We start from the raw sequence: 16,795 nt of genomic DNA on the forward strand, positions 1-16,795 counted from the left end.
GCCAAGCAAAAGAAAAACAAACAACAAGGCCCGTGGTCCATTGCTGAAAAAAGAGGAAGTGGCCCAAGCCCAAAAACATCGCTACTCACGCCTGCATCAACACGCGCGTGCGCTAGGATCGTTTTATTTACTCAAAATCAAGTATGTTTTCTTTTATTTATTTAATTTCATACTATGGTATATTTAATTAGGATTATTGAGCATGCCTTATTATTTATGTTTTATATGATTATATTTACGCATGATTTATAATTATGTTTATGCATGCTTTATATTTTATTGTTTATATTTTATTATGAAATTTTGAGCATGTTTATATAAATTATGCCTACGCATGCTTTGTATTATGCTATTGTTTACATTTTATTTTATGCATGATATATTCTTGCTATTACTATGTGTAGTATATAATTTGTTGTATATTTGTGAAATTTGAGCATGCCATGTAGTTTATTTTTATATATACTATGTTTAAATATGCTATGATTAATTTTTAGAATGCAACATATAAAATCCGTTTTGCCATGATAATGAAAATTCATGCGCATTATCCATACACACTTACTGTGATAAAGTATTTTCACATAGCATCGAAAAAAAAAAAAAATGTGACCATTATGAATCTTGGTCTTGAAATCTAATTCATACGTTTGGAAAATAATTCACGTGGATGTCTTTATGACTGCGTAATTTATTTCTTCTCTCTTGTTTATGTAGATGCTGATCCAACTCGACCTGAATTTGACATCTTGGACTCAGAAGGACTTGAGTACCACCGTTGGGTTTCCGATATGGAAACTGCCTTTGTGGCAAAAGACTACACTGCCACCATTACCGACCCCAAAGATGATGAACTATCTAACAAGGTGAAAGCAAATGCCTTAATGTTTCTTAGGCGACATATTGATCCTAGCCTACGATAGGAGTACCTTCAGTTGAAGACACCCAAAGAACTGTGGGATGCCCTTAAGGGACGTTTTGGAAACATTCATGACACTTTGCTCCCAGAACTGGCTGTTCAGTGGAATGGAATCTGCTTGCTTGACTACAAAAGGGTCAATGACTTCAACAAGGACATGTTGCGCCTAAAGGCACGTCTCAATTTCTGTGGAAGGGAAATCACAGAAGATGATATGATCTACAAGACTCTTTCCACCTTTCCTACTTCAACGCTTATACTAGCGGACCAGTATAGGCTGGAGTATGACAACAAAAGAATCACAACATTCAATAAGCTGATCAGCCTACTGCAAGTGGCTGAGAGACATAAAGAGGTTCTCTTGAACAACAATGTCAGGCCCACTGGGACAAAGAACATTCCCGAGGCTAATTATGGAAAAATGAAAGGTGGTAAGAACTCCAATGCAAAGGGGTTTAGACGTACTGATCCTTACCCACGTGGCAACAATGCACCACGTGGAAAGGGACATGGGGATCGTGGAAACAAGATGCAAAAGGAAAGAGTTGACAATGAACCATGCTATAGGTGTGGATTCATTGGGCATTGGTACAAGAACTGCCAAGCAAGTAACAGAGTAGCAGCCAATTACAAGAGGTATAGAGAGTCTAAAGAACAAGAGGCTCACTATATGGAAGAAGGAGGTCATGACCTAGACGTCAACCTTACAATTGCAGACTTCAATGGCAAAGAGGAACTTGCTAAGTCAATGGATGCTCTCAATCTTGACTGATCTGCTTTATTTATTTTATTTTCCAAAAACAGTTGTGAAGGCATAATGCCTCATTTTTAATTAGACTATTACTTGGTCTTAAAGTTTATTTCAATAATGGTTTGATGAATTAGATTTATGAACAAAGACCTTGATTTGATTATCGTTGGCTTATTAATAAATTTTGAATTTTATTCTGAAGCACTGAATTTATTCAAATTTATTTACTACACATATTTATATGGTTCGAAATTGCACTATAAAGATGTAAAGCAATACATCTAGAAAAAGAAAAAATTATTTGGATGAAAAGATTATCATTCTACATAAATACAAATACTCTAAAGAATATGAGATACGCTCTGTATGCACCAAGAGCTAATCGAACCTTGTTAAGTATCAAAGATATTCATGCCAACGATTATCATGTAAAAACACACTGTGAGAATGGAACTGAATACCTTTATATTACCTCTAATGAATGTGGAAGGAAACGCATTTTAGAGAAACTCATGAGTCAATCTAGTGGACTATACCTCACTACGATTCGGATCATTGAATCCTAGATTGTCACCCATAATGAAATGTGGGACACTGACTCATACAGGCTTTGGCATGACCGCCTAGGGCACCCCGGTCGTGACATGATGATCCGTATTTTAAAGAACTCACACAGACATCCCTTCTTTCGAGTGAAAAATAAAATGGGAGGAAAATCCGCCACACTGCAAGGTGTCGGTCCTAGTATTGCTCAAATGCAGTCATTGCCTTCTGAAGTACCAGAAGCACTACCTCCCCCCCATTATGCCTCATTGACTATTTCAAAGGCACATCACACATTTTGCAAAGCCTGCTCTTTAGCAAAAACAGGATCGAGACCTTCCTATGCTAAAGATACAAAACAAAACATTCCATTCTTACAAAGGATACAAGGAGATATCTGTGGACCTATCCATCCAGAATGCGGACCATTCAAGTACTTTATGGTAGGGGTGGGCTCGGGTCGGGTCGGGCCCGAAATTTGGTGAGACCGAGACCGAGCCCGAAACAATCGGGCCGGGCCGGTTCGGGCTTTTTCAAGAATGGAAACCGACAGAAACCGAACCCAAACTGGCCGGTTCGGTCTTCGGGCTTTTCGGGCCCAAAATCCAGTTTTCCAACTTTATGCAAAATAAACACAAAATTGGGTGAGAGGCTAGGTTCGAACCCTCGACCTCTTGGACGGACTCCTTGCTCCCAACCTCTGGAGCACAAGATGCTCTGTGTCTATCATGTTCAACGTTTGTATTTATTTGGTCCTAACTAAGTGGTAGAAATAAAACAAAACAAAAGGCTCTGCCCTCTTTTACTCTCTAATCTCTCCTTTCTTTTCTAGTCTTCTTCGACACTTCTTATTCTTCTTCTTCTGCAATTCTATACATATATTCTTCTTCACAACCAGCGCCGCCTCTTCCTCTTCACCAGTCCCCCTCTCCTCCTGCACCGCCGCCTCCGCCGTCTCTGTTCTCCGAAGCATCCCATCCATCAGGTGGTTAACATCCTTATTTTTCTACCTCACAACCCAAAAGTCCCTAACCCAATTCGTCTCCAGCAGATGTCTGAAGTACCTATCCAATTCCAGAAGCTTCTCTGTGTAATCGTCCAGCCAGAAATAGCTCCAAGATCGGAGCTTGGAGACCTTCACGATTAGCTTCGCTCCCTTCTGCAATTCGACGACGACGGACTCGATCTTGTCGTCTTGATCGTGGAACTGAGTGTTGGGTTGACCCGGAGGACTTGGGTGAATAGGTGCCCAGATCACTGGATCTAATTATTCTGCTGCCGATTGGGTACCACCACCGCTGGAGCACAAAGTTGGAGTAACAGGTCTGGAGTTTCAGGCTTTCAGCCAAAATTGCTAACAGGTCTGGGGTTGAATCAAGAAAGGGATGCTATGCTGGATTTGCAGATGAAGCCATGAACGGGTTGGCTGAGATAGTCAAGATGGAGGAAAATCGGGCCGGATCGGGCTTTCGGTCTCCGAATATGTGAAGCCCAAGACCGAACCGACAAAATATATTCGGGTCGGGTCCTAAACCGAACCGAGAATTTCTATATCAAACCCGAACCGAATCGGGCTTTTTTCGGTTTTTCGGGTCGGGCTTTCGGTTTTTCGGGTCCGGACGCCCACCCCTACTTTATGGTTCTGGTGGATGCCTCGACACGCTGGTCACATGTCGTTTTATTGTCCACAAGAAATGCTGCATTTGCAAAACTCCTAGCACAGATTATACGCTTAAGGGCTCACCACCCTGATCACCCCATCAAGTCTATAAGGCTTGATAACGCTGGAGAGTTTTCATCAAAAGCATTTGATGATTATTGCATGTCTATTGGGATCGATGTAGAGCATCCTGTACCCCATGTGCGTACACAAAATGGTCTCACAGAAGCCACCATCAAAAGGCTACAGATGGTGGCTAGGGCATTGGTTATGCGCACCAACCTGCCTATATCTGTATGGGGTTATGCAATATTGCACACAGCTTTTCTTATTCGTTTAAGACCCACTGCTAGCCAACCATTTTCTGTGTACCAGTTGGTAACTGGATATGAGCCTGACATTTCACACTTACGCATATTTGGTTGCGCAGTATATGTGCCTATTGCGCCCCCACAGCGCACCAAAATGGGTCCTCAGAGACGATTAAGTACTTATGTTGGATACGAATCCCCAACAATTATCCGCTATTTGGGAACCCTTGACAGGCGATCTCTTTACCGCTAGATTTGCGGATTGTCACTTTGATGAGACAGTCTTCCCGTCGTTAGGGGGAGATAGGAAAAAGGATTTTCCAAGGGAACGACAGGAATTATCGTGGTTTGTCCCCACTCTGTCTCATTTTGATCCCCGCACTTCACAATGTGAAAGTGAAGTGAAAAGAATAATCGATCTTCAGAACATAGCAGATTCGATGCCTGATGCGTTTACTGATATCGCAAAAGTGACGAGATCACATATACCAGCTGCAAATGTGCCTGCAAGGTTAGAAGTCCCCAACAAGGGGCACGGTGCCGCAGATAGAGGCACTGCAACCACACTTAGTGGAGGTGTGGTTGAGGCCGTGGCTTCCCAAGGAAGAGGGGGAGGCTACTTGGTTCGATTGACACTCACCCAAGGAAGAAGAGGGCGAGTAAGGCACAAACCAATCATCAATGTATACAATCCCTCTTATGAGATTGTCTCTGATTATAGTTATGTCCATGAATCAATACTGGAGGACGCTCCGATGTTAAAAATGATTCCAGAGAACAAAGAAATCTTAGAGGATTATGAGAGTGCGTATGAGTTGATAGAAAGATCTTCCATACACATTGATGATATATACTGTTGCTCAAGGAATCATAGAGCACGATGATATCGAACCACGCTCTGTTGCAAAATGTCAACAAAGAGCAGATTGGCCTAAATGGAAAGAAGCAATCCAGGCAAAATTAGATTCTCTGACAAAGAGACAGGTATTTGGTCCAGTAGTGCTAACCCCACCAAGTGTAAAGCCTGTAGGACATAAATGGGCCTTTGTCAGAAAGCGTAATGAGAAGAATGAAGTCCTAAGGTACAAGGCTCACCTTATGGCGCAAGGTTTCTCACAACGCCCTGGAATTGACTACGAGGAGACATTCTCTCCCATAATGGACGTTACAACGTTCCGCTACTTAGTTAGCTTAGTAGTTTTCGAAGGACTGGAAATGCAGCTCATGGATGTGGTTACTGCATATCTCTATGGGGATCTAGATTCAGAGATATATATGAAAGTGCCTGATGGCCTTACATTACCCAAGTCAAGTGACTCTAAACCACAGAGTGCGTTTGCAATTAAGTTGAAACGCACACTTTAAGGATTGAAACAATCCGGACGGACGTGGTATACCCGTCTAAGTGACTACTTGATTGGGAAGGGATATAAGAACGATGAAGTATGCCCCTGTGTATTCATAAAGAAAACAAGTTCCGGATTTGCAATTGTAGTTGTATATGTCGATGATATGAACATAATAGGTACTCTTGATGAAATAAGAGAAACCGCGAGCTACTTGAAATCCGAATTTAAGATGAAGGATCTTGGGAAAACTCGATTCTATCTAGGCCTTGAACTAGAACACCGAGTTTGTGGAATACTAATCCACCAGTCTGGGTATGTCCAAAAGTCAGGCGATATAACATGGACAAAGCGCATCCTGCTAGCACTCCCATGATCGGTCGAAGCTTGGATGCAAGGAAAGATCCATTTTGTCCAAAGGAAGATGACAAAGAGATGTTGGGAGCTGAAATTCCCTATCTATGTGCAATAGGCGCATTATTGTACCTAGCCTAATGTACTCGACCAAACATTGCATTCTCAGTGAACTTGTTAGCTAGATTTAGCTCAGCGCCAACGCAGCGTCACTGGAATGGTATCAAGAACATTTTCGATACCGAAAAGGAACCATTGACTTGGGACTGTTCTTTCCCTACAGAGAGACAAGAGGGACCGCAGATGGAACTGCAATCCCTAAAGGAAATGTTGATGGCGAAAGCGCCACTCCCTACACCGAAACGCCAAATGACGTTTTGGTTGGTTTTGCTGATACTGGGTACCTCTCTAACCCACATAAAGGTCGTTCCCAAACCGGTTATGTATTCACCATTGGGAACACGACAATATCTTGGAGATCAACCAAGCAAACCCTTGTGGCTACCTCCTCGAACCACTCAGAGATCATTACTCTACATGAGGTGGTTCGTGAGTGTGTATGGTTAAGAGCTATCATCACACATATTCGAGGGACTAGTGGTTTGAGTTCTACCACTGAAGAGCCTACTTGCATTAATAGATATAATACAGCTTGCATCGAACAGATGAAGCTAGGGCATATCAAGGGTGATAATACAAAACACATATCACTAAAGTTTTTCTACAATCAGCAACAACAGGCCCTCCTCAAGATTCAAGTGAATCAAGTAAGGTCTGAGGAGAATATAGCAGATTTGTTCACCAAATCATTGCCTAAGGCCATATTTGAGAAACATGTGAAAAGCATGGGAATGTGAAGACTTTCCAAGCTCCCTTGATTAATGTAAGTATTAGGGGGAGGTGTAGACGTCAGGGGGAGTCTAACACACACATGTCATCCTCAAATGTAAAATGTGCGTTGTGCTCTTTTCCTTCGACCAAGGCGTATTTTTTGTCCCACAGGGTTTTTATTGTTACTTGGCAAGGTTTTTAGTGAGGCAACAACTCATGCACCATTTCGCTTTGACTTGGCACAAGTGGGAGTGTTAAAGGAAAAACATATTGTGTGCCTTCGTCAAAGCAACTGACGGAGAGGGAATCAATGAATCAGTGATTACCATCAATCAGCACAATTACGGATCAATCAGCATTTAGTATCATTAATGTAATCGATATTTCCGTTGTAATTCTATCCCTATATAAAGGGACTATGAAATGAAATGAGTAGACCAATTCCAATTGTCATTTTACTTGAACACATTGCTCATAGTTGTTAACTTACTAATATTCGGACATGGATTCCAATAGACGAACATTGAAACTTAAAGAGAAAATTAAAAAATGGAAGTAAATCAAATTATGATTTTGTTACGAAAATATAATATATTTTAGTTCCTTTATTGGTATAAATTAAATTAGAGATTTCTTTAATTTTTTTTTAGAATTGGATATGTCATATAAGGATATTTCTAGAAAATGGAATGGGTTAGATAAGTAAATTTAATACTAAAATTAAAATGTAGAGTGTAACGAGCAAATAGTGTGAACAAAGAAAATGGTTGGGTGGCAATAGCTGCACCCAACAACTATTCAAACTATGTTAAAAAATCGAACCTAGCCCTACGGTTTTGAGCAGAAGGTGATGCATTGTTTGACAGTGTCCGGCATCGGCCTTGGCAAGGCACAGTGTTCCTTTTTCTGGGTTTCTTTTAGGCGTGAGGAGGAAGCATGGGCGGTAAGCACAGAGTGTAGAAAGTTCTCGGATTTCAGCGTGTCGGGGAGGTGGAATGATCAACGGCAGTTTGTTGGCTTGGTACGATCTATGTTTCAAGGGTCAGGGAGACAGAGTGAGGTCGAGCGCAACGAGAAGGTGGATTTTCATATCGGTTCAGAGAAGTGTCGTTGGTCGCGGATTTGCAGATCAATTTTTAGAGCAGATTGGGCTATTTTTCAAGTTGCAGCGTCGAAGGCTTCTGCCCATGTTTGTTCGGTAGGGCTGGCAGCCAGAGGTGTTGATGGTGATGGTGGCATATTAGCATTTGGGGCCAGCAAGGGTTCCTACTAGCCACTTTGCCTGGGTTTGGACCTTTGGGTCTGGGCCTGGGGTCATGTAAGCTCAATCTCCTCTAGGCCTACTGAAGTAGTCTTGATTCTCTTCAGATTTGGGCCAGGTTAGAGGGTGCCTTGAGACCCTCGTCCATTACTTAGTGCTTTGCATTGGCCTGGCCCGAGAGCTTGACCTGTTTGGGCAGTTTAGGCCTTTTTAAGGTCTCTAAAGTGCCAATTTAGTTCAGATCATGATTCCCATGGAATTGGTAATTATCTCAAGTTGGACTGGTGTATCTCAAGCGGCTTATGGATGAGGAATTGGTTCTTATTTGTTTGTAAGGAATTAGTGCTTTGTTTATGTAATACCACAAAAATTCATTATTAATTTATGATGATTTTCTGGAAATTATTAAATAGGTCATTCTTACGTTACGTGGTTCAGGGGTGGAGTGAAAGTGTTTCGGACGAATAAATTCTCGAAACGTTTTATTTTTGAGGGGTCAAAAGGTTGACATTTTATTCGTTGGGATTGTACGAAAAATTCATTCACAAAAGTTGTAAAGCGCGTCGATACGAGTTCGTGGATATGTGGATCACGGAAATTGGAGTTCGTATGAGAAAGTTATGGGCAATTGAAAAATTGGGAAATTTATATAAATAAGAAAAATGATTAATTTTAGTGTACCCCCCTGAGGTTTGGGGGTGTCATCATTTCACCCCCTCTACTTTCAATTTTGATTTTTTACCCCCCAAACTTTCCAATTTCAATCAGCCGTGTCCAATTTCTCCTATTCCGTCCAAATTGGACATTAACTCTGACATTTGAAGGCTAAGATGGTCATTTCAAGATAAAAAAAATAAAAATAAAAAAATCCTTTTTTTTTTTTTTAATTTTTTTTTTAAAATTTTGTCTTCAACCTATACACCACAAGTTATAATAGGTTTATAAAAACAAAAAAAATACTCTAGGTGGTTGAAAGCCGCTCACTGGTCTACGATATTTGTGATATATCTCCGATAAAGTGAAGAATTTTAGGATATATCCCCAATAAAGTGAAGAAATATCTGTAAAAAATAATTTTACACTTTATCTGTAAATAAATATATGTAAAAAATGATTTTACACAGATATTTCTTCACTTTATTGGGGATATACAAATATTTACAGATATTTCTTCACTTTATTAGGGATATATCCTAAAATTCTTCACTTTATTGGAGATATATCACAAATATCGTAGACCAAAAATGATTTTACACAGATATTTCTTCACTTCATTGGGGATATATCCTAAAATTCTTCACTTTATCGGAGATATATCACAAATATCGTAGACCAGCGAGCGGCTTTCAACCACCTAGAGTATTTTTTTTTGTTTTTATAAACCTATTATAACTTGTGGTGTATAGGTTGAAGACAAAAAAAAAAAAAAAGGAATTTTTATATTTTTTATATTTTTTTATCTTGAAATGACCATTTTAGCTCTCAAAGGTCAGAGTTAACGTCCAATTTTGACGGAATAGGAGAAATTGGACACGGCTGATTGAAATTGGAAAGTTTGGGGGGTAAAAAATCAAAATTGAAAGTAGAGGGGGTGAAATAATGACACCTCCAAACCTCAGGGGGTAAACTGAAATTAATCCTAAGAAAAATTCTGGGATTTTTCATAAAACCCCAGAATTTTTCTTTTTATATTTTTCTCCCCTCGGTTTCTCTCCGTTCTCTCTCCTCAGAATCGACGAAACCAGGCCGACCCGACCCGGATTTTCTGGCTTTTTCCGGCGTCCTCCGACCAAGCCACTAACGCAGACTTCTTCACCACTACCTCCCCGTCCTCACTCTGGTGCTCGACGGCTACGACAATCACCATAAGCGGCGGATCAGAGCTGTGGAATCCGACCCGGTCGGATTTTGCTGATTCCGGCATCACACTGACCGATCCTCTCGGTTCTGGATTCCTCTTCTCCTCTTGATCACTCTTGTGCTAGCCTTGAAGCACGATTTTGCGTGTGGAGCGAAAGATCAAGGTTGGAAGATCAACGGCTCATATCGGTTCTGCAGATCAGACGACCACGATTAATCAATCTTGGGAGCTTGATCTAGGACAATCTGAGCTGAATCTGACTTAGCACCAGGTATAAAAGTTGTTCCTCTCTTCATTGTGTACATTTTTGGACGGTTCGATTAGGTAGTTTTGAGTTCGGTCCGACGACAATGTGCCACCACCTATAACGGCACTTGGCGGCGTTTCCGGCCATGTCAAGAGCAAATTCTGGTTTATTTATCATCTACTCGTCGATACAAGCATTTTGATATTTAATACGTAATTTTCGGAGTTCGTATCAAATTGTTAGGGTTTTTACCATTTTCGATTGTCTCGGTTATTGATCCGTGAGGACATGGTAGTTCGATCAATTTGTAGCTTTGACATATTGATCATAGGAGTGTTCCGGAGACTTTAGGTGGTCTCGGATGAGGTTTCGCCTTAATTGGCGTTACTATCGGTATTTTTTGTTCGAACGGGGGTTTCGAACTTTAAATTGCTTGTGATTCGTATGCTGAGTTGTGATCTTATTTTATTATGTACTTGACAGAGGGTGTTCTATAATTAATATTGTTTTGTTGAAGACGCAGCTGGATTTTAGGTAAGTAAATCTCACGTGGTTCATTTAATAATGGATTTACTTATTTTTATGAATTAATTGATAAATTGTAAATCGTTTTAGGAAATGAATATTTGTTTTAAATGATATGAACTCGATCAACTACGGTTCATATGACTGCGGTTCACAGGTATGGAAAATGAGTTTTTAAGCATAAAAATGAGTTTCTCGAGTTTTGTGATTGTGAACTATAGTTCGTATTAGTGGCATTCCTGAGTAGATGACTACATATTTATATAAATTAAATGATGCGTTTATGTTATGAAGAATGGAGCTTTGGTGTGGAATTGGTATGGGTTGTGATTGAGATTTTCTTATAAATGTGTGTGGTTTCATATAGTATAACCAAGGTGGTGATAACAAATATGGTGATTATGATTGATATTGCGGATTGGTTATTGTGGCGACCCGGAGACCGGATTACCACAGCGCCGCCTCCCCAAGGAACCCTAGATCCGCGACACTTAGGGAGTAAGTCCTTTGGGCCTAGAATTCCTCAAAGAGACATGGCCTTTAGGTTGGAGAACAAGAAATCTATAAGCCCGAAATTCTTAGGCTTGCATAGTGGGCTTGGCTTGTAACCACAAGATTACGAACTAGGCGAGGAAGAGGAAAGGAAGGTGGTGTTGTGTTGAATTTAGAACCTACATCATTTTTAGTTCTTAGCCCAAGTTTACATTAGGTTCATTGAATGGTAATTTACGTGAGTCTTCTAGGTCTACCCACTAGGACCTAAGCTCAAGTGGAGGTTCTAACCCTAGAGTTCCACTTTGGTGGTAAGCAATCTCATGCATCATCAACCATACATATCGTTACAAAAATTTAATGAGATCGAACATGTCAAATAAAAATAAACTTTAAATAAAACAAATTGTGGCTTCCAAGGATTATCCTCCGTACCCAAGCTTTGACAACAACAGCCTGGAAAACAAACTAAAGTAGGGGTTAGGCTCCTTGTCACGCCCCGACTCGAGCTAATTTTCTAATCTCGAGTTAAGGTGTGAATCACATCTTAATTATAGAACTAATATTTCTATAACCAAAATGTGACAAAAAAAATAAATAAATCGTGAACTAAAACTAGATAACAAGATCTCAAAATTCCAGCGGAAGCATATATTACATATTCCTTATCACATAGTACACTAGTACTCATTTTTTATTCCAAACAAACATAACGGAAACACAAGTTTCACAACCCATTGACATTATATACATATCAGAACTTCTTGCCCTAGTATCTTGATTCCATACCTGCAAAATCTGTTAAGGGGTGAGCTCAACCAGTGGCTCAGTAGGGACATAAAACTTCCTCATGGATAATTGACCAAAGATAATACCATCATATATTTCAATTATAACATGCATATCAAACAATGATGCAATCCAACTCCATTTATATACCCGTTAATTCATATACCAGAATACGCAAGCCTACACGTCCCATACCGTGTATTTTACAGTTTTGCAACTGTGACTTGAATATCCAAACATATAAATTAATCCCCTGACTCAATCAAATTCCCCAAACCCCCTTTTGTTAGTCATCTTGTCCGAAACATTGATCTCCAAGCCCAAATCACCCAAATATATCGACAATTATACCGCCGATATTCTAAACCTAAATATGCACACGAGCTCGCCTGAGCTTGATCCCTACAATGTTTAGACTCAACTACACAAAAGATAACTTCCCACAACACCAAATAATCATAATTTTCCCCCAATACCTTTACAGTTGATGAATAACCACCTCCATGAAACATGCATAGTTACATCGATCAACGTACATTCAGTACATGTAATTCAAATATTATCAAACAAATCATAAAAATAATATTAACAAGAATAATATATACACGAAGCACATAAAATCAACATCCAATCATAAAAAGTTTCCCCGAGATCCCCCTACCTTATTTCCGATAATCGTGAACAATACAAAATAAAATCAAGCCTCCTAGGTCGTCAAAAAATAGTTTCACCAAATCTGAATTTTCTTTCCATCAATAGAAAGAGCTCGTCAAGACGAATCCGTAGGCAAAAACGGATCCTAAATCGGACTTACGGTTCAAAAGTTATGCCTAAAACAAATTTTAGAGAGAGAAAATAGAGAGATCGAGAAGCTAGAGAGAGAAGCTCTCTCCGAAAAAAATGGGTACGGAAGAAGAAATGGCTGAATCCTATATATAGGGAGAAATGACTAATAAGAAACAACCATGTGTCAACACTTAAATTATTCACCATCCTTCTTATGCCACTTGTCAAACATATAGCAAACTTTGTCTAAACAAATGACATGTGTCCCATGACTGTTGTAATTGTAAGTGGCACGTATGGCTGCTACTCCTTGGCCACCAAGTCATGCTTTCAGCCAATAATGAGTCGCCACGTCGTCACCTAATTTGTTTTGCATCCAAACTTCAAAAATTCCTTAAAAATAGCTCGGGAACCAGAAAAATTCACTGAAAAATGTTGCGAACTCGTGGCGATGTCTACTTTCCATATCCAACCTCAAAAAAAAAATTTGACTAACTTCAAAATTTGGGATCTCACACTCCTACATCCAGTCATTGCCCATGCCCGCCCCCATATCTAAGTTTAAGAACATGAGTTATCGTTTTGAGAAAAAGTAATAGATAAAAACCGGTTTGCGATTCCACGTGATCGTCACCACGTAATTACAATTCCACGACAATTGATCTCCTTCCACAACTTCCATCATAACCGTCCATCTAGCCAATCACTTTCCGGAAATTCAATTATCACAAGGCTAGAGACAAAGGGGATAATTCAATAACAAGGGCATGGTGCACACTGCCCACCACCGGTGGCTCAAGGAGGAACAAACATCTCCTTACATCCCCATCAATTGCCAACACATCAATCCAACCACGCAAACCATTTCAAGTGTAAAACAGATAATTTTCAAAACCATGCAAGAGGCCTCATATAAAATATAGTATATGCAAGAAAAGCATAGATAAAGTTAAAGGCATCCACTACTTGGAACTCGGGCTTTCTATTTATTGTGTAAGCCCACTTAGGATCGTTGTGTCTTACTACCTAAGCAAAATCAGAATAATAGATGAACTGAAACATAAACAACACAGCAGATTTTAGAGTGGTTCAGCCAAAACTTTAGCCTACGTCCACTTCGTGATCTCTCTTGAGAGATTCACTAGCACTATGAAGAATTTAAGTGTTTACAAGTACTTATTATAGATCCCTCAAACCTTCCTGACTAGTTCTTATCTCTCTATCACCTTGACTCTCAGTTTTCTGCACTCTCTATCTTCCGTTTTCAGAAAACCCCCAGCATCTCCTATTTATAGGACATAGAAGCTGCTGATACAACATGGGATTAAGATTCCTAACCCTAATAGACTAAGCTTTTCAAAGCCTATAATACAAATCCTAATAGAACTTGAAAGACTAACTTTCCTAGAACTTATAGAAAAGTTGCGCGCAAACCTCTTTCCTTTCTAGACTTGGATTTGAATCCTGCATCATAATTTTTTAGATTGTATCAACGAGCCAAAAACACAACAATCTCCACCTTGGTGAGTTGATACCAAAAACGATTGCTGCAACCTTCAGGATGTCTTGAACTTCTTGAAGTAATCCCGAACAAACCTTCAAGAACCTTCACCTTGGCAAGACTCTTCTTGCCTCAACGCACCTCAAGTGAGGAGGTGCTCCACCACAAATCAGCATGTTGTGACACTGAGCAAGTTCAAGCAATGCTTTAACTTCTTTACAGCAACGGGCTTGGTAAGACAATCAGCAGCATTGTCATCTATGTGAACTATCTCCACAATAATATTTCCAGATTCTACCCTAATCTCTGATCCTGTGATAGCGAACATGAATGTGTTTTGTCCTTGCATGAAACACTTGATTCTTTGCCAAATGAATGGTACTTTGACTGTCACACTTCACTACCACGCCTTCTTGGTGAATTCCAAATTCACTTGCCAGCCCATTCAACCAAATAGCTTCCTTTGAAGCTTTTGTTAATGCCATATATTCTGCCTCAGTAGTAGATAGAGCTGTGACTGCTTGAAAAGTTGATTTCCAGCTCACAGGTCCTCCTCCATAAGTAAAAACATAACCTGTTGTGGACCTCCTTCTATCTAAGTCTCCTGCATAATCTGCATCCACAAAACCACCCACACATGCTACTTCTTGTTTTCTCTCAAACATGATTCCAAGCTGCCTAGTCCCTTTTAAATACCTCAAAATCAACTTCACTGCTTCCCAGTGGGGCTTACCCGGATTTGACATGTACTTAGAGACAACGCTCAATGCTTGAGCTAAATCTGGTCTTGTGCAAATCATCGCATACATGAGACACCCTACTGTGCTTGCATATGGGACATCCTTCATCGCATCAATCTCTTTTTGACTTGATGGCCTTTGCTTTGCACTTAACTGATAATGTGCAGCTAATGGGATAGAAACAACCTTAGCTGCATCCATGTTGAAGCATTCAAGTACCCTCAGAATGTACTTTTCTTGTGACAGCCAAATTTTACCAGCTTTTCTATCCCGCCTTATTTCAATTCCAAGGATCTTTTGTGCAGCTCCTAGATCCTTCATGTCGAATTTAGCTCCCAATTTCTTCTTAAGCTCTTCAATTTTCGACATATCCGTGCATGTAATTAGCATGTCATCTACATACAAAAGTAGTAGAATAATCTCCCCATCTTCAAATACATGGTAGTAAACGCAGCAGTCATATAGACACCTTGTGTAGCCTATTTTCAGCATGTATGTGTCGAAACGTTTATACCACTTCCTTGGTGATTGCTTAAGTCCATATAGGGACTTCTTTAACCGACAAACCAGATCCTCTTTTCCTGTTTCGACAAAACCCTCTGGCTGCGACATATAAATGTCTTCTTCGAGGCCCCCATGCAGAAATGCAGTTTTCACATCCATCTGCTCAATCTCCATATGATACTGAGCTGCTATGGATAACAATAACCGAATTCAAGTGTGTTTGACGACCAGAGAGAAAATCTCGTCATAATCCACTCCCTCTTTCTGCGAATACTCTTTTGCCGCCAAACGTGCTTTGTACTTTATGGCATCAGCACCATGTATTCCTTCTTTCTTCCTAAACACCCACTTGCAGCCAACAAGTTTTCTTTCTTTGGGTTTAGGAACCAACTCCCACACGGAATTCTTATGCAAAGATTCCATCTCTTCTGTCATAGAACCAATCCAACCTGCCCATTCTTCGCTTTCTATGGCATCTTGATAAGTAGTTGGATCTCCTTGACTTATACTCAGAGCATGAATCACATCTTCTTCCTGTTCGAACCCAAATCTTTGTATCTTTCTTGGATTCCTCTTAGGTTTGTCAAGTGCTGTGCATCTCTTAAATGACTCAGGTGCTTGTGGGATAGGGGAATTTCGACCCCTTTGTGGGGATTGCTCCACCTGAGCCCTAACTGGTGACTGTTGTTGCTGCTCTGTTTCTTCAATAGCTCCTTGATCATTCCCTACTTGCTCAATTTGCTCCACCTGAGCTTGGGAATCTTCATCTGATGGTTTTGCTAATGAAATCTTGATTGCTTCTTTTTCAACAACAACCATCTTCTCCGTCTTGCTATTAATCTCCTCATTTAACGACATAGTCTTCTCATCAAAGATTACATTCCTGCTGATCACTCTTTTGTCGTTGACTATATCCCACAACTTATAACCTTTCACCCCTTTCTCAAAGCCAATGAACAAGCACTCATGGGACTTTGGTTTCAGTTTGGTTCTTTCATCGCTGGGAATATGTGCATAAGCACTGCAACCAAACACTCTCAAGTTGGAATAATCAACTGGCTTTCCTGACCATACCTCCTCTGCACACTTGAAGTTAATAGCCCTAAAAGGTGATCGATTAATCAAATAACATGCATGATTAACCGCTTCTACCCAAAAAGTTTCAGGCAACCCCGCATGAAGTCTCATGCTTCTTTCTCTCTCCATGAGAGTTCTGTTCATCCTTTCTGCAACACCGTTTTGTTGAGGAGTCTTCTTAACAGTAAAGTGTCTTGTGATGCCTGCATCCTTGCACAGCTGTAAGAACTTATTATCTCTATATTCACCTCCATTGTCGCTTCTCAAACACTTGATTTTTCTGCCTGTTTGGTTTTC

The 16,795-nt window shown here is 40.1% G+C and overlaps 1 protein-coding gene across 1 annotated transcript; it reads left to right on the forward strand.

Moving 5' to 3' along the window:
- LOC133732599 (uncharacterized) lies at positions 1–1,805 on the forward strand. Its single transcript, XM_062160181.1, has 2 exons — positions 1–141; positions 718–1,805. The coding sequence occupies exon 2, from the start codon at positions 1,077–1,079 to the stop codon at positions 1,689–1,691; it is 615 nt and encodes a 204-aa protein (XP_062016165.1). The 5' UTR covers positions 1–141; positions 718–1,076; the 3' UTR covers positions 1,692–1,805.
- The last annotated feature ends 14,990 nt before the right edge of the window (positions 1,806–16,795 follow it).

The sequence above is a fragment of the Rosa rugosa genome, chromosome 2 (genome assembly GCF_958449725.1).
Source record: "Rosa rugosa chromosome 2, drRosRugo1.1, whole genome shotgun sequence".
Classification (NCBI taxonomy): domain Eukaryota; kingdom Viridiplantae; phylum Streptophyta; class Magnoliopsida; order Rosales; family Rosaceae; genus Rosa; species Rosa rugosa.

Excerpts from the sequence above, each read along its gene's own strand:
- LOC133732599 (XM_062160181.1), top strand. The coding sequence starts at position 1,077 with ATGTTGCGCCTAAAGGCACGTCTCAATTTCTGTGGAAGGGAAATCACA.